General features: G+C 39.6%; 1 protein-coding gene across 2 annotated transcripts in view; it reads right to left on the reverse strand.

Annotated features, from left to right (window-relative positions):
* Positions 1-18,672, reverse strand: part of MPP3 (MAGUK p55 scaffold protein 3) — a 110,774-nt gene that overhangs the window by 21,189 nt on the left and 70,913 nt on the right. For both annotated transcript variants that reach the window (XM_070729766.1, XM_070729765.1), the window contains 6 exons: positions 17,700-17,774; positions 15,551-15,747; positions 12,112-12,176; positions 8,389-8,409; positions 3,500-3,541; positions 1,445-1,609 (listed from right to left, as the gene is read on the reverse strand). In XM_070729766.1, the coding sequence (XP_070585867.1) occupies positions 1,445-1,609; positions 3,500-3,541; positions 8,389-8,409; positions 12,112-12,176; positions 15,551-15,747; positions 17,700-17,774 (565 nt within the window). The remainder of the gene's footprint in view (positions 1-1,444; positions 1,610-3,499; positions 3,542-8,388; positions 8,410-12,111; positions 12,177-15,550; positions 15,748-17,699; positions 17,775-18,672) is intronic.

Consider the following 18,672-nt stretch of genomic DNA (forward strand, 5'->3'; position numbering starts at 1 on the left):
CCTCAAAGAAGTATGCTTATCAAGCTAAGAGTGACATAGACAGAATCTTGACAGATTAAACCCTTTCTACTCTCATCATAATGGATTTGCCCAGGGAGATTCTAGGGAATGGCTCCACTTGATCTCTGTCACTTATCCAGGTCAGGGCTATGCTGCCTTTTGTATCCTCTTTCCCCTTTTCTGGAATATACTCCTTCCTTGCTGGGAAACTGATGCTCCACTGAATTCCCTTCACACCAGCTCATCCTCTGAAAGCACCATCTCCCATAATGTTATTCAAATTCCACCTGCTTCGAAATACATTCATTAATTTATTGAACATGAAGAGAAAATTACTAATCCCAAAGTTACGCAGAACTAATTACAAGAGGCATGATCCTCTGAATGATCTATTTTATATAGAGAAGAATAAGTGATTACCGTATTTTTCAGAGCATAAGACACACTGGAGTTTTTGGTGGAGGAAAACTGGGAGGGGGGGATCTACCTACCAGATATTCATCTAGATAGCATCCTTAGTCTGGACAGCTTGAGAAAATCATTTTATCCCCTGGTTAAGGCTGAAAAAAGAAATCTTTTTCAGAGGTAATAGCAATGAAAACAAGCCTACAAAGACTTAGGATTAAGAAAAAATGACAGAATAGCAGTGAAAAAAATCCTGCAAGACGGGAATATCGTTAGCACCTCGTTAGGGCTGAAAAAACCTTTTTTCAGAGGGAATAGCAATGAAAACAAGCCTGCAAAGACTTAGGGCTGGAAAAAACTTTGGAGTAGCAATGAAAACAAGCTTGGAAGATCGTTAGCACCACATTGGGGCTGGGGGTGGGGGGGAAGCTTCAAAAAGCCACATTTGGAGTATAAGATGCACCCACATTTTCAGCCTCTTTGGGATGGAGGGAAAGGTGTGTCTTATACTCTGAAAAATATGATACTTAATTGGGAAGTACCTAGTTTTTGATGAAGATGGATTTCTTTCCACATGATCCTTGATACTGAGTGTTAAGCTCTACCACATCCAGTGATGGGCCCCTACGGGTACGGTCAGGAACGCAATACCGGTAGCAAAATTTGGAGCTCCACTCCAAAGCACCCAATTTGCAAAGATGTTTTAACAAAATGCATAAGCCACACCCACAGTGTGGTAGTAAAAAATTTGGTAGCCAATCACTGACCACACCCCATATCTTCCTAAAAAGATATGAACTTCTAAGTGCATCTTTGAGTTTATCAAAGTTGATCTCCTATGTCTATGAAACACTATAGAAACACTCTCTATGTCAGTGTTTCTCAATCTTGGCAACTTTAAAGCATGGGCTGGCTGGGGAATTTGTGGAGCTGAAGTTCACATGCCTTAAAGTTGCCAAGGTTGAGAAACTGATTCACATCATATCAACAATCAGTTCCCAGTAGCAAAATGGTGCTCTTTTTACACACAGCAACTCACCAATTAAAACCACCAGTCTCTTCCTTTCACCAGGCTGCTGCTGGTATTTAATGACTTCCTCATATGTGAGAAATTCTGGAGTGGAGTTTTGTTCAGTTTGTTTGGCTTCATTTGGATCACTCTGCTTCTCCTTTCGGCTCAGTCGGAAACTTCGTCGCAAGCCAGCTAAAAGGCCAAAAGTAATATTTTTCTTTTCTGTGCTACTTCAAAGTGTTATGAAAGGCTTAATCAACCCTATTTAGTCTCCTCTAAAATCAATTGGTGAGTCTCAAACTTCAAAAGATTATATCCTCCCCTTCTTATTAAGTTGTTGCAATCAAATCTCAAAAACTAAAAATGTCTATTATGATACAGGTATGTATATAACAGCTAGTCCTCAGCTAACAACTGGCTTAGCAACAATTTGAAGTATCTCCCAGTTACTTACAATGGGGTTCCAAATTTCCAAAAAAAACCCTACACATACACTGTTACATGATAACATTTCAGGTGCTCAACACTTGAGCCACATTTATGGCTGTTTAGAGTCACCAGACCATTTCTTTATTATTTACATTGCTTTTGCTGAACAAATGGTTTTCTTAACAGTCATAGCCTTTGCTTAACAAAAATAATAAAACTCAAGTCAGTCACATGATGACTCACTTTATGACCATTACAAAGTATGACCGTAAAAGGTAGGCTCCATTTTGGTCATTAGCTGAGGACTGCCTAATTTTTTAATCATATTTTTTTTATTTTTCCCTCCAGCATAAAATAGAAAATAATACATAGTTTCCAACACAAAATCAAGCTTATTATTACCAAACATATCTTTTTACTTTGTAATCATTCAGTGGAGGCTCTTATACCTCTTTCTTTCACAAAAGGACTGTACAAACATATAATATATATTCAAAACCTCTTGAAATATAGCTTTTCACCATCTAATAATAAAACATTACAATAACCTTTACATTAATCACTGGTCATCAAATTCACATCTTATTTGGGTCTTACAAACCTAATTGAACTAATTGTTCCGAAAAACTGCCTATTTGAATGTCAAAAATAAACCAGGCAAGGATGGAGGGAGGAAAGGGGATCAAGAGCATAACTAGAACTAAAATGAACTATCAAGAAAGAACTTAGCCCAGTGGGCACTTTTTACTTCTGATAATAAGTTTAGATTCTGTATTTTTGGTCTCACCGAACTCAGGAGGGGGACCAAGTTTTAAACAGTTTTAGAACTATGTGATTACCTTTTTTTGCTTGGGTGCCAAAAGGGTGCACAGGCAATAGTACAGACATGCCTGGCCACACCCATAATGCAATGCCCTCCCCCACGCATGCGAGCATAACCCCCATGCTGCCCCCCACGCTGTGCACAGGGCTCACTAAAGCCTCCAGAGCCTGTGGATGGTGGAAAACAGATTCTGGCTGATTTCCTGCCTTCTGGAAGATTGGGGGGAGAGGTCATTTTCACCTTCCCCAAGCTTCAGGAAAGTCTCCGGAGTCTGTGATTGGAGAAAAATGGCCCCAACGTCCGAACCGGAATTTTGGAAGGCTTCAGGAAGCTTTCCTAAAGCTTGGGGAAGGGAAAAATGACCTCCCCCCGCTCCAGAAGGCAGAAAATCAACTGACCAGTATGTACATGTGTGCTTGAGCTGACCTCATGTGCCTTCAGATATGGTTTTGCGTGCTACCTGTGGCACACATGCTATAGATTCTCCATCACAGACCTAGCCCATTACTCATTCATCCATTAAGTTCAGTCCAACCATAACATTTTTTCTTTCTCCCATAGAAGTGGGCAACTATTATTCTCCCCTAGTAAAGAACATCTTGAGAACAAAGTTTCAGAAGGATTCCTGCAGCCTCCTCTAATCTATCCCATTCCAATCTGGTGTAAGGCAACATCATTAGTTATAAAGCAACTGTACACAAATGCATTAGGTGTTCAATTTATATATTTGGCAGAACTACAGTATTTGCAGAACAATTGAACTGTATAACTTCCAGGTTTTAGGGCAGAATCTGGAATACGTATCATTCATTACAAAGACTGGTACCCACCTATGTACTGTCCATTGAAGTAACCCTCACAGTCACAGTCTTCTGTATAGAAAGAAGAGTGAGAGAATAGATACAACTATGTTATACGTTTGCAGGTCATGCATTCCAGAAATAAGAATGTCATAAAGAACAAAGGCTAGGCAAATTCAGTAAGTAAAGCAGTGTGTGTGCTGTATAGAGCAGTGTTTTCCAACCTTGGGAACTTTAAGATATCTGGACTTCAACTCCCAGAATTCCCCAGCCAGCATTCGCTGGCTGGGGAATTCTGGGAGTTGAAGTCCAAATATCTTCAAGTTGCCAAAGTTGGGAAACACTGGTATAGAGGTATTCACTCCACGCATCCACAGGCAAACAATTCTGTTTGAAGCTCTAGAGAAATATGGGCTGGTGCCAGGCTATGCCAGTCCAGTCTGGCAGTCTTCAAGCATCTCAGATGTCTTTAATTCTGAGCCAAGAAATCCTGACAAGGAATGATGGGAATTATACATTTGAAGTTTCACTGGTTGAGCAAGCTAGTGTTTTGCTTGATTGCTTTACCTTTTTTTTTAAACTGATACCATAATAAAAGTTGAAATTGTTTAATTGCGGCCAGCAAATACTGCAAAATAAAGATTTTTAGGGTAAGGTAGCTTTCTAGAGTTTCAAAGTAAAAAAAACATCCCGTGAAATTGATTTACCATAGAGTGCCCTTAAAAAAAAAAAGTAATTATAATTCAAAGGCTGAGTTTCAAGAGTACAAGATACATAGACAACAAGCAGTGGAGATATAGAAGCAACACAGGAGTGAAAGGCTCCCTATTCGCTTGTGCCTATTGGTCGTCGGAGAGCCGTTCTGTGCATGCGCACAGGGTAAAAGAATTCAAATGGCAGCAACCAGGCGGATGGGTGGAGGCTCACACTCCCTTCGCAAACCGACATTTCACCCCTCGAAGGGAAGACAAGCAATCTCTCATGAGCCTTGGATGTGCTTGGAAGTTACTCCTCCCCCCAAAAGTTTTCAAAGCATAGAGGTAGGGCTGCAGGTATGTACCCCTTTCCCCCCCAAGAATCTCCTGCACCCATAATCTATGAAAAGACACAGGGTTTCAAATGTGTGGCTGCAACACCATAGAGTTTTTGACTTCCCCCATCAGATGCCTCTTTAGTGCTGGGATAGAAGGTCCAAATCATTCATTTAATGTTAGCATCAGGCAAGGACTACTGGTCTCTGGCACTATCGATGCGCTCCTGGTGGCGGGCGTGGGTGCACGCATCAGTGTGCATGCACAGAAACTGAATCTTGCACGAGGATGCTGACGAGGACGTGAGATTTTCCTGATTTCCGGCGATTTCTTTGCTTCTGCACATGCGCAGAAGCAAAAAAATCCCACCAAAATCAGCGAAATCTTGTGTGTACAAACGTTCTGCATGCGCAGAAGCCAAATCTCATGCAGATGTGCATGCCCCCCCCAGTCCACTTTTCCAACCGGAACTGCGCATTTGACTGTTCTGGCTGCAGCCCAATACTGGTTAGCATAATGAAACTTGTGTGAACAGACTGTTCTTCAATGGGGAAAATGAAGTAGTGACTGCACATAAAAGATCCACTTGCCCTTGTGTGCTCTTCTCACTTCTGATAATAAGTTTAGATTCTGAATTTTTGGTCTTACCGAGCTCAGGAGGGGGACCAAGTTTTGAACAGTTTTAGGACTGATTACTTTTGAAAAGAATTCACGTCTTTTACAGTAGCATTTCAATGTTGGCAATCTTTAAAATGCCTTCAACTCTCAGAATTCTCCATCCAGCCTGCTCTGATTTTATTTATTTGATTTTTTTTTATTTATTTGATTTTTATGCCGCCCTTCTCCTTAGACTCAGGGCAGCTTACAACATGTTAGCAATAGCACTTTTTAACAAAGCCAACATATTGACCCCACAATCCGGGTCTTCATTTTACCCATCTCGGAAGGATGGAAGGCTGAGTCAACCTTGAGCCGGTGATGAGATTTGAACCCCTGACCTACAGATCTACAGTCAGCTTCAGTGGTCTGCAGTACAGTACTCTACCTGCTGCGCCACCCCAGCTCTTTTATCTTATCTTTTTCTTATTTTATCTTAATGCATGGATAAAACCAGTAATTTGGGCTTATAACCATGACAGTTATGTGTGATTTGTGGGATAAACAAGGCAATTATGACTTATTCCACAAACCATACAATTAATTTTAGATGACATGGGAAACCGTTCAATCAAGGTGACAAAATAACCAGCACGCTCAATTGAAATAGGAATTGCCAACTGTGTTAAATATTTTAATAAATCCTTTTCCAACGGGTCAGACTGAATTCCCATAATCTCCTGCCAGTTTTGGGTAACTCCAATCCTATCAGCCTTTCTTAAGGAGTAAAAAAAATGCCTAGATTTTGATTTAAGGGTATTTGGCCACACAGACAGGCCAGACCTGACAATTGGTTTGTCTACTTTTATTTTTCATTGATGAGAAACAGAATGATTTTTAAACCCTCGCGTGCATTGTATTGGTCTGCTTGATATTTGCTTTGTATATTTCTCTTTTTTCCTTTTAGCCTCCTATGTACCACCCAGAGCGATTGATTTGAGATGGTTGGCTATATAAATTGTACAAACAATTATCTGGAAACTGCCATGTTAGAGACATCTCCTTCTAATCACTCTGGCCAAATAAGCAGCAAATGATCTCGGCCCCTTTAAACTAATATAAAAAGCACAAGCTTTATCATTAGAAGGAAAGTGTTTTTCTTAATTGGATTGAGTTCCTAATTTATCTATTTATGTAAAGGATTCACGTGGCCTCCCATTGTAAGTAATTCTGAGTGGTTCACAAAAATAAAAACAATAATAATATAGCAGTAAAAAAATAGTGATATAATAAAGTAAAAACACCATAGTTGTCCCTTTGGGATGCCCACTCTAGGCTCAGCTGCCCTCCTTCCACGCTATCTGCCTATACAATCCTATTTCGGTCCTCAGTGTAAAGTCAGGTCTCTGTGTAAGGTTGAAAGGGTGGAGGCTGTCAAATCACCAATCGGCGGGTGCTCTTGTGTGGTAGGGACAGCCATGGAATAGGCACCATTCCAAAGTTCCATTAGATGCAAATTCCACTTTAGTAGCAACAGCTACACTAGAAGACTGTCCCAAGAGTTAAATGAATGCAATTAAATCTAAACTCCTGCATTATTAATACTGCTAATAAGACTTTATTTCTAAACTGAGCAGCTTTTCTTATTTGAGGCAATTGTTAAGTCACCCCAGTACATTTTTCACGCGAGGTGCAAGGCCAAATCAAAAGAAAAGAGAAGGAAAAATAGCTACACATTGTGGTTCAACAGGAAATTACCTGCTGTGTTAACAAAAGCTCCTAGAAACAGCACAATAGCTTTTTAAGAAACAGCAGGAGCTTAATCCGTGTGATTAGCACATACAAAAAAATAAATTACATAGTAAAACACGGGGCAAATTAATAGCTAAGGAAAATTAAACGAGATTGACATAAGAAGCCCTGAGTGTATATGAGAAAAGTTTGTTTTTCCCCTTTTATGAGGCTGTAAAAGACTGATTTCCACCACAGACAGAATAATCCAACTTTAATCCAAGGACTAACAGCCAATTTCGTGTAGTGGTTAATGTATGAGGCTAATAATCAGAAGATCATGTGTTTTAGTCATGGGCACAAAGCAAGTTGGATGTCTCCAGGCCAGTCATTTTCTTCTAAGAATGAGGTGGCAAGCCACTTGTGAAAAATCTTGCCAAGAGAGGCGATAATTGGATAGACCAGATTGATCTATCCACTTATGGTTATAGAGCCATAAGTGGATAGACCAGGTTGCTCTGATTAAAAAAACACTTGCCAATAGAACTGCACAGGGTTGTCCTGGCAGTCTCTAATAATTGGACAAGATGAATAGAAGGGAGACCCAAGTGCTGCTAATAAGTTAGGTGAATGATCTTTCTCCTGGGCTGGAATGGGATAATCATAGGAAATTGAATTTTGAATCAACCAATGATTGGATATTGTAAGCCACCCAGCATCATATAATGGGTGGCTGTACAAATATGATAAATAAACAAACATTTTAGCATTCTAATCTCAATATCCATAAAATCCATTCTGATTTCCACATGTATCGATCATGATATTGCTTTTATGTTGGACATTCCCTCTTCTCAAACATGTTCTCAGCTCACTTTCTCTGCAAATCACTTCCCCCTTCTCTTCCCCATTCTCCAGCTTGCTCCTCCTCAATTCCCACTTAGATTAAGCACCAAGCAATCCATCCTTTTCTTTCATTTGGAGGCAAGTCGTTTATACTGTATGTTCTCAATATTCGTTTTATATTAAACCAAGACAGTAAGGTAATATTTAAACATAATCACATTAAAATAATACATTTAGATTTATGAGCATGCCTTGTTTAGCAAGGAGGATTAAAATGAGATCAGATGTTATCTAATAAACTCCATTATTTGAAGTTTATCACTAAATGAGCCTCCACTGACCTAAAACTGCTTGTAGTACCCATAAAGCACTGATGTATTAAGCTGCCCCCAAGCTTCTTTCACTTTTTTCTTCAAAAGAAGGGTTTCAAATCTTCAGATTTGTCTCAAAATTCCCCCCAAAATTCCATATCCTTTCCATTTAAGCGCCTCACTGTTTTGTCAAATTATATTCAGATTACATTTTAAAAAGCATCTCAGATGCAGAATCAATTGTAGAAGATGAAAAAACAAATGCACAATTGCACCATCTATTCCAGCTGAACAATCTAAGCTCTCTGTATAGGCATTTTGATTTGGTTCACTGCAGGATGGTTTGAGCAGGCAGAAAATGACTCTGCTGGTGCTGTCACTCCAGAGTAGCTGGAAAACCTACCTTTCTCAGAAGACTGATCATCTGTGGTTAGCATGAAAAGACAGAGGTAAGATTATTAAAAGAAAGCCAAGAAAAATCTCTCACGGGATTCTTTATTCAATCCAATTGCTTAGGTGTAAAGAAAGCATCCCAAACTATCTTGACAGAGGCAATAATAATTAGACTTTATGTTCTGCTTACGACTTCTGACTTGTGATAAAAAGGCTATATGTATACACAGAGACCTAACCGAGAAACAAATTAAGTATCTAAGGAGATTTTGATTTTCCTCCCCACAAAAAAGGAGGGAGGTATATTTGGATCTGTCAAAATAGTATGAGGAAAAAAGGGTTGTTATTTATATTAAATTATAATCACAGAATAACTGCTATAAAATGATGTCTCATTGGTACATGGAACTAGAGGCTGTCAAAAATATTGAAGTCCCCATGTAGCAGGACTCTCAGGGGTTATGCCATTGCATGCATGAACAGCTGAAGGACCCCAGCTGTGCTGGTATGATGAAGTTTGTGGCAGTCCTGCAGTTTGTGCATGCAACAGCACAACAAGCCTTGTGGAGTCTTCCTTCACAAGACAGCAGCAGCGGCTAAGCCGTTTGGCCGGCGCCAAGAACAGGGTGGGGAGGAAGTGGCCATAGGACATCCAGCCCCACGCTCGCTGCCTACTGCACTCCCAAAATAATAATACCCCTCCCCCAGATAATGGCAAGGCCATATTTCAGTGTTTAAAAAATTATAAGGCCCTGTCTTATTTATTTGTATGTGTGTGTAGGGGAGAGAGAGGAGGAGAACCTGTGGGCTAGAGGTTAAAGCTACCACCTTACAGGCAGACTCCCCTGGTTCAAATCCTGGCAAGGATAAGTTTAAGTGATGAGAACAAAATAGCTTGAAATAGATCTAACATATTTTTGCTGATAATGAAAATGGAGAGAGGGGGGGGGGGAGATGGATAGATAGACAGACAGACAGACAGATAGATGATAGATGGATAATAGATAGGATAGTTAAATGATAGATGACAGGCAGGCAGGCAGGAGAGAGAGCAGGATTTTACACTCCTTTAGCCCCAGTTTGAATGGAGAAGGCACAATTTAAGAGTTTAGTAAACTAAACCTGAATAAGTAGAGATTATCGTATAGGGACTTGCCATTACTCCTCACTAATTGTGCAAGAAAATTTGTTATTTCTAACCTCCTTTTTCTTCCCCCTCCCCTCTTTTTTTAATAATTATCAAATGACCATATCATGGTACACGGACTACAGACAACTACATGTTCTGATGCACATAAACATATAGGATCAATGACAGGAGCAGGATGGACCCTTACAAAACTAGTTTCATGGGTGGGTGGGTGGGTGGGTGGGTGGGTGTTATTTTGACAGAAAACATCCATACAAGGATAGGATGTCCTTCTATCAGCTATTTCCTTTTGCCCTGCTTCTATCGAATCAAGGAAAATTCAAAGGGCAACCCGCCCTCTCCCGCCCCTCCGTCACCAAACAAAATGATTCCACAGAACACAATACAGAACAGGGTAGAATTTTCATGGCAAATTTCCTGGGGTAATAAGAGAACTATCGTTGCTATTAAACTATAACCTGGCTGGTTTATTAGATTTGTAATCTGACTTTCCCTCAAAATGGCATTTATGGGCTAACTGCAATAAAATGTAAAATAAAATACAACGAATGAGGTCATTTGTTCAAGGTCTTACTTTGAATGTAGTCATTAATGTTATCAGGTTATATTACTTTAATGTACGTTAATTTTTGTACATAATTTCTTGCTGGTTAAATAGTAGCTAATGTATATATATTAGACAATTGGTATTGTAACACGGTAGGATCATTTTGGCAAGCATCTAATAATTCTGTCAGTTATGGATTTTTCCCACACATGCGTGGAATTCTGCTACCACGCATGTAGATAGAATGAGCCCGAAACACAGCTGAGGAGCTGATCAGCTGTGTTTTGGACAAAGGAATAAAGATTAAATCAGGGGGTGGTTGGGACAGCCATTTTTCAAGCTAAAGAGGAAAAAAACAATAAAAAATTCGGAACAAATTCCCCAAAAAAGATGGTGGTGCCCACGGACTGGCTTCGACCAAACCAGATCTGTGACACCATTATGACATCACCAGCGGATCGCTACTGGTTCGGGTGATCCGATCCAAACCTACATCCCTTGCAAGACCTAATTTCCCTTCATCTCATTTCACCTCCAGAAAATTAGGAAGGATCCTTTCTGAAATACTCTCTATGCATCTTTTCTTTCTGTGAGCTGTGAGGTGTCCCATCAGTGGTTCTTCCTCCCATCTCCCACATACCATTACAGCACCAGAACTAGTATCTGTGGTTGTCTTTTTGCTCTTTTTAAACCATTTTCCTTCCACACTGGTGTTGCCAGCCAGGCCAATGATAAAGGGCCTGATGTTCTCTGAAGCATGGAATCGTGGAATTTATTTATTAATTTATTATAGAAAAATGTGTGGGATTCTGTATTTCCCAAAGGGAATCCCTTATTTTTGATAGTGTGTTGCCAGAGCTATTGATAAGGAAGGCTTAATTGCAGATTATTGAATCTGTGATGCAAAAACTCAGAATCACTAGATGGCTGAAAAGAGATCAAGAAAATATTGTTAGAACCATTTACTGCTTTTCCTGATTTTGCATCCCAAACCTGGCAGCCCTAATCTTCTGATCAAAGCCACTAAAATTTTATATATTTAATTTATAATAGAATAGAATAGAATAGAATAGAATAGAATTTTTATTGGCCAAGTGTGATTGGACACACAGGGAATTTGTCTTGGTGCATATGCTCTCAACGTACATAAAATAAAATATACATTTGTCAAGAATCATGTGGTACAACGCTTAATGATTGTCATAGGGGTCAAATAAGCAATGAAGAAGCAATATTAATAAAATCTTAGGATATACGCAACAAGTTACAGTCATACAGTCAACATGGGAGGAAATGGGTGATAGGAATGATGAGAAAAACTAGTAGAATAGAAGTGCAGATTTCGTAGAAAGTCTGACAGTGTTGAGGGAATTATTTGTTTAGTAGAGTGATGGCGTTCGGGGAAAAAACTGTTCTTGTGTCTAGTTGTCACTGTTTGAGAGCATTTCACCGAGGCAGCCTTTGTCGGCGCCATCTTGGAAATATAATTTAATTACAATTAAAAATCTGCCAATCAATTAATATTTTAGACTTAATCTGTCTAATTGATTAATAGACGAGGCAATGATATTTCTAGAGGCCTTAGTCTACAATTGCCAATATGGCTCTTAATTATAGAAAGATAACTGAAGAATTGCTGTCTATTTATTTTAACACTATGAATAGATTGCTTTACATAGGAGGTGAGAACTATAGCTTACAAGTAACAGTGCATATTTCAAAGCCTGCCTTCCTGATCTGCTTCTCTCTATCCTGGACTGCATGGCCAAACAACAATCAGTTAGCTCCACTGAATGTCATTATCCCTACAGACTAAGCTATTAACCCAAAACACGAAGTGTTTTCTTCTCCTTCTGTGCATTATTTATAATTCCCTCAATTCTGGCACTACTTATTTTCTTTCCCTAGAACACAGCAAGACTACAAAATCCTTGTGGCTGAAGATACCTATCCATCAAAGGGAAAATATTATAAATTTATAAATGGTGAGCTAAATGTGCCTTGAACAAACAAGAAAAATGTTTGTAGTGACTCACAATATGGCTTTGTAACACTTCTGGAATTGTGCAATGCACCGATGGTTCTTCTATACATTAAGCGCCTAGATAAAACAATAGAAATTGTAATAGATTTACAATTCTGAGATAGGGAAGGATGCAAGAAAATACTAAGAATTTTTAAACAACAACAATAAAAAATAGCTTTGGAATATCTAAGTTTAAGACCTCAATTATAGATTGGCCTAGTCCAGGGGTAGGCAAAGTTGTCTCTTTTATGGCATGTGGATTTCAACTCCCAGAATTCCTGAGCCAGCATGATGGCTCAGGAATTCTGTTGTGGAGTTGAAGTCCACAAATCATAGAAGAGCCAACTTTGCCGACCCCTGGCCTAGTCCATCCATAAAGCTATGTCACTGAACAAGCCACAGTGGTTTGGTCTGAACACAATGCTAGGCCATGACAGGTAGATTCACATATATTAATTTAAAGACAAAGTAAGTAGATTTTGATTTAAGGTAATTCATTATATTACTATAATCTCATTAAAAAAAACCAGATACTTATTTTACGCACAAAGCACTGAATCAAATTGTAGGCATAAGTAGTTTCTGGGCATAAATAGTTTCTGAGGGACTGCTTTGGACGCAACAAATACTGGTTACTCTAAAGCAGCAGTTAGTTGAAAGCAACCCCTTGGAAGCAAAAGACAAAGGAGAAAGGGTTTGGGAACAGATACAGGACCCAGTCCAGATGAGTAGCATGTACTTTATCATTGACATCATTTTATTTCTTTCAAGGGAAGATTATAATAATTGACTCTTCAGCTATTTATCATGGCAGAGAAGGAATCTCCTGCTTTGCAAATGATTCAATCTCCAAAGGAACGTTTCCAAGTTATTCATGAAGTACTGCACAAGTCTACCAGATGGAGGACTATACCTGGACCATAGAGTATATTCAGTCATGCTTTTTGGTCAATTTGTAACTAAATATATTGCTCAAAAAAATAAAGGGAATACTCAAATAACACATCCTAGATCTGAATGAATGAAATATTCTCATTGAATATTTCATTTGCAAAACTATTCCATTTGCACAACATCATGTGAAATTGATTGTCAATCAGTGTTGCTTCCTAAGTGGATAGTTTGATTTCACAGAAGTTTGATTTACTTGAAGTTATATTCTGATTTTTAAGTGTTCCTTTTATTTTTTTGAGCAGTGTAAATACAAAAGGACCACATCTCACTCATGAAAACTTATTTGAAATATACTTCTCTTCATTTCCAAAACAGACTATTTGTATTCAAGCAGAATATGAATTATTCGGGAAACTATACTGCTTGACACTAGTTTAACCCTTCAGTCAGTGTTCTGATACTGTTTTGGGGAATTTAACAGTTAGCTGGGTTTGGATAACTTTACTACTCTAAATTTGGTTCAACTCATTGACAACTGTCCATGGTGCTGCTTCCTGTCTTGAACACTCAATCCGCCTTCAAAGAACAAAGACATAGAGGTAGACCTTGATTTATGACTGTAATTGAGTTAGGAAGTCATAGCACTTGATAAGTGGATCATCACATGACCACACCCCATTTTATGCCCTATCCTGCAGCAGTCATGAACATGATGCTCATTAAGAAAATGGGATGGTCATTTAACATTTCCATTTTATTCAATGGGCATTTTTTGCTGGAAACTGGAAAATATAAATCAACCAAAAAACCCCCACCAAAAATCATTGGCCTGTGACTGCAGGACCCTGCAAACTGCCATTACTAGTTGTGAAATGCCCACAATGTGATCACAGGACTATGTGGGAGAGGTGTGGCCATTGGAACTCTGGAATCAGGTTGTAAGTACTTTTGGGGGAAGATGCATCACAATTCTGAATGGTCACTAAGAAACTAGTCATAAAACGAGGACTACCAGTAAACACGTCTGAAAAGATCTGAGATTCAAGCTGAATAATACATTCATTCTGCATTTCATTGTTTAAGAAGTCTGAATAGGAGTTAAGGTGCAAGTGGCTATTTTTAATAGTTCATACAAAAGGAGGAGGAGAAGGAAGTACTGTTTCTTTTGCCCCTCTTTTGTTAAATCTGTATACCTGACTGTCTATAAAAAGGACAAAGATTTTAAAGAAGTATTTGCTACTCCCCTTGCAAGCTTTATTACTGTAAAGTTGCTGCAGGCAGAAGTGGGAGGGGACGAGCCATTCAAAGATGAACGTTCAAAGGAAATGCTGTGATTAAAAGTGGAAGTCAGCCAGTTGGCAATATGCAGAACATTCATTTCTATTACCATTGATCTGTTCCCTCCTTAATAACGAAAATCAATTTTAAAGGGAAAAAATCCAAGTGGCAAGTTGCATTTTGCTTTTCAGAGAAGACTAATATTGTTAGTCCAGTACAGTTGCAGAGAATTAAGATAGAAGAAAAGTTGATCACACTAGAAAAAGTGTTAAATTTGTCATTTGAAAATTAAATTTAAAAGAAATTGTAACTATATTTTATGCTGAGTGAAGCTCATTTAGAAAGCACTTCCCCTGCAAACTCTAAAATACTACTTTCCCCTACAACAACTTTCCTAAGCCTTATGATACATTAAACAAGCCCTTCCCCCAATTGTACCATAATGAAGTGTTTGCCTGCCTAATCCAGAGTAATCTTTGCCTCTGTAGTCTCGAAGATGCCACACAAGGACCAGGGATATGATCAAAATATTTCATATTGAGCCATTAAAAACCATAGTCAGTTTCACCACCCCAGCATAACTACTTTCTCCTCAAATCTGGAGCCCAAACATTATTTAAAATTTGTTAGGAATCCTAGTCTGCAACAAAACTTTGTTTTATACCAGAGCTGGTCCAAAATATATTGTGGCTTAGGCTAACAGCAAGAAGCTATCTGCGCTCTGAATTCTGAGTATAGAAAGCAGGGTGACAGATGAATCTTACTTCAGTTCTAATCAACAACCTAGACCAAGGGTAGACAAAGTTGGTTCTTCTATGACATGTGGACTTCAACTCCCAGAATTCCTGAGCTAGCATGATTGGCTCAGGAATTCTGGGAGTTGAAGTCCATAAGTCATAGACGAGCCAATTTTGCCTATCCCTAACCTAGACAGTCCAGGATATATAATTATCCTCCAAGAAAGAGAAATCGGTGGAGAAAGAAAAGTCAAAAACCGCCCTATCCTTTGTCATCACCATTCTGCCTAAGAATAGCCAACTATGGCTTGTGCAATCCTTGATCGCTTCATTAGGGATAAAATAAAAACCACAGCTAGCAGCTACAAGAAACACAAGTTTCTTTTTGTTCCCTAGAGGAAGAAAGAATGTAGAACTCCAACAATACTCCTGAAGAGCCCCGTAAACATAATTTGCTTTACTTTTAAACTGAGACACAGCTTTGCTCACTGTATTAGTAATCAAGTCTTGAACCTCAAGCTATTGCTTTTCCCAACTCACCTTTCTTGGAACTGCTTAGAAGGAATTAGACCAGCCCGAAGGTTTGTGTCACCCACACGTTTGGCCTGCCACCATGTTGGGTCATCTTGACTAACCACTTCCAAGATGTGCCTTCTCTGAAAAGGTAATCCTGCCTCCTGACATGGGATAGCTTTATCCTCTTTTGGATTGTAGGAGAAGAGTGCTCTCATGAATACCTAATAGATTAAAGAAAGATTACCGTGACCATAATTACAGTTCTTGGTATTTAATGGAGATGGAGGGGGGAAACTGCAGAAACGTATATAGATCATCTTCTGAATCCATGACTTGGAGAGCTTTAGGGGTATGAAAACAAATCCACAAATACAAAGATGAAAAAATAATTATATTCAAAGTGGAACAGAGTAAAAAAGATATCTATGCAAATATGACTGAGACAAACTGTTCCTTCCCCAATCACCACCCCCATCCAAAGATTTATGTAAATAGTTAAATAAATTTAGGAGGATCTAGAGAATAGCTTCATCCTCTCCCCCTAATCCCCACTCTTTTACAATTTTTCGAAAAGCAAGATTTGAGTGGTGGCAGACTGGAAAAATTAAATCCTACCACTATAAAACCAATTAGCTCCCAAATTTATTGCTAGCTTTATTGAATAACGGGAATAACAGAGTATGACCTGAGAGGCTTTTATTTAAACTCCTTGCTCAGGCAGGAAACCCTATACCATTTCAGGCATATGTCCAATCTCTTCTTAAAAACCTCTAGTGTTGCTGTATCTATAACTTCTGGAGGCAACTATTTGAAATAAAATTGTTTGGAGTACTCTCAAATGCATCTCTAGACTGAAAACACAAGAATTTTCCTCAGAGAAAGGCAGATCTCAATGCGTTTAACAAGCTGGGAATGCAAATGATTCCTGCTTGACTTTCAAGGAAATTTGACTACAAGTTTTTTTTTTCAAACTTAACATCTTTAAAATGTGTTGAATTTTAAGGTTTTGTAATAGTAAGTTTTATGAATTTCAAATAATTTTTCAGTTGGCATACCGGGAGTTGAATCCACACATATTAAAATTGATAAGTTTGAAAAACACTAAACTAACAGTTCCAGGATAGCCTACATCTGCCATTCCTAAGAGGTCCACACCTACATCATCATCATCATCATCATTATTATTTATTAGATTTGTATGCTGCCCCTCTCCGTAGACTCGGGGCGGCTACATGTGACATACAGTGATATCTTGTCTTACAAACGTAATTGGTTCCGGGACGAGGTTCTTAAGGTGAAAAGTTTGTAAGACAAAACAATGTTTCCCATAGGAATCAATGGAAAAGCGATTGATGCGTGCAAGCCCAAAATTCACCTCTTTTGCCAGCCGAAGCACCTGTTTTTGCACTGGTGGGATTCCCCTAAGGCTCCCCTCCATGGGAAACCCCACCTCCGGACTTCTGTGTTTTTGCGATGCTGCAGGGGAATCCCAGCAGGGAAATCCCAGCATTGCAAAAACGAGCGCTTTGCTGGCAACGGAAGTGCGGAGGTGGGGTTTCCCAGCGAAGGGAGCATCAGTGAAATTGCAGCATCACAAAAACACCCAAGTCCTTGAAACCCCACCTCCGAACCTCTGTGTTTTTGTGATGCTGTGATTTCACTGAGGCTCCCCTCACTGGGAACCCCACATCTGGACTTCCGTTGCCAGCGAAGTGCTCATTTTTGCGATGCTGGGATTCCCCTGCAGCATCGCAAAAACACAGAAGTCTGGAGGTGGGGTTTCCCATGGAGGGGAGCCTCAGGGGAATCCCAGCAGCGAAAAAATAGGTGCTTTGCTGGCAATGGAAGTCCGGAGGCGGGGCATCCCAGCGGCGGCAGTGGATTTGTAAGATGAAAATAGTTTGTAAGAAGAGGCAAAAAAATCTTAAACCCCAGGTTTGTATCTCAAAAAGTTTGTATGACAAGGAGGTATCACTGTATTTGACACCTCTCATAATTCCTGCCAACTTGGACAAAAGGTATGAGGGATAAAAAATCTAAGAGTTGCAGTTTCCATACATATGAAAATACCAGGCTATCCAATCCCTTGAAACATGCTTAATACAGGAACACACATTTAGAAGATCATCTAGGTAAAATTGTAATGTTTTCACATGGAAACAGATTCTCTTACCTTGCTATCCTTCAGGTGATCTTCTTCTTTGATGCCTGGAATAATTTTTAGTGTTATTGATCCCTGGGATTGAGCCTGCAAGAAAAATAACTCTGTATTGCTCTCTTCATGAAATCATATTACATCTACAAAAACCACTGAGATCTATTTGTCTCTGGGAACAGATGATTCTAGGCATTTACTGCACACTGAGTGAGACCAAATCGCTTAATAAATATTTAGTCGCATTGCCATTGGTTCTCCAAGGTAATTTCTATTTTCCAGCCCTATCTGGAAATGCTGGGGATTACATCTAGTACACTGTGCATGCAAAATAACTGACTCAGCCCCAGAAAATCTAATATATTTGGATTTCAAAAAAACTCATTTGGCTTTGTACAGTGACTAGAGCAAACTGGTGGAAGTTTGAAACATTCCTCTAGATCAGGTGTTGGCAACTTGCAGCTCCCGAGATGCAGGTGGTTCTTTCATCCCCTGCTTTGGCTCCCTGCTGGCTCGCTAGCCCCAGCCCTCCCAGCCCCCTCCCCTCCCAGCCACTCAAGTGGTAAGGGTGATGGCGGGGATGGAGACTTGCTCCATATTCCAGAATAGGAGGGAAGTGCCCCTGTACTTGCCTCTCATCTTACTGCTCCCTGCTCCCGAAGCACCTTGTACAGCACTTAAATGTAGTGCGCATAAATTTAGCGCACTTCATAATGGTGGAAACAGCGTCCCCTCCTCCTCTTGGACCCCATTACAACACAAAGCATCAGCCACAGCCAGGCCAGGCCAGTGTCTCAGGGTGGTAACAAAGTTGTGCATTGCCCTGAGTGACCGAGGTGTGCGCAGCAGCCAGAAGAACCGGAAGAAGTACCCATGAGATGAGAGGCAAGTACAGGGGCACTTCCTTCCTACTCTGGAATATGGAGTGAGACTCCATCCCCACCATCACCTTTATCTTCTCAGGACATGCAAGGAATGACTGGGAGGGTGA

This window comes from Erythrolamprus reginae, chromosome Z, assembly GCF_031021105.1.
Source record: "Erythrolamprus reginae isolate rEryReg1 chromosome Z, rEryReg1.hap1, whole genome shotgun sequence".
NCBI lineage: Eukaryota > Metazoa > Chordata > Lepidosauria > Squamata > Dipsadidae > Erythrolamprus > Erythrolamprus reginae.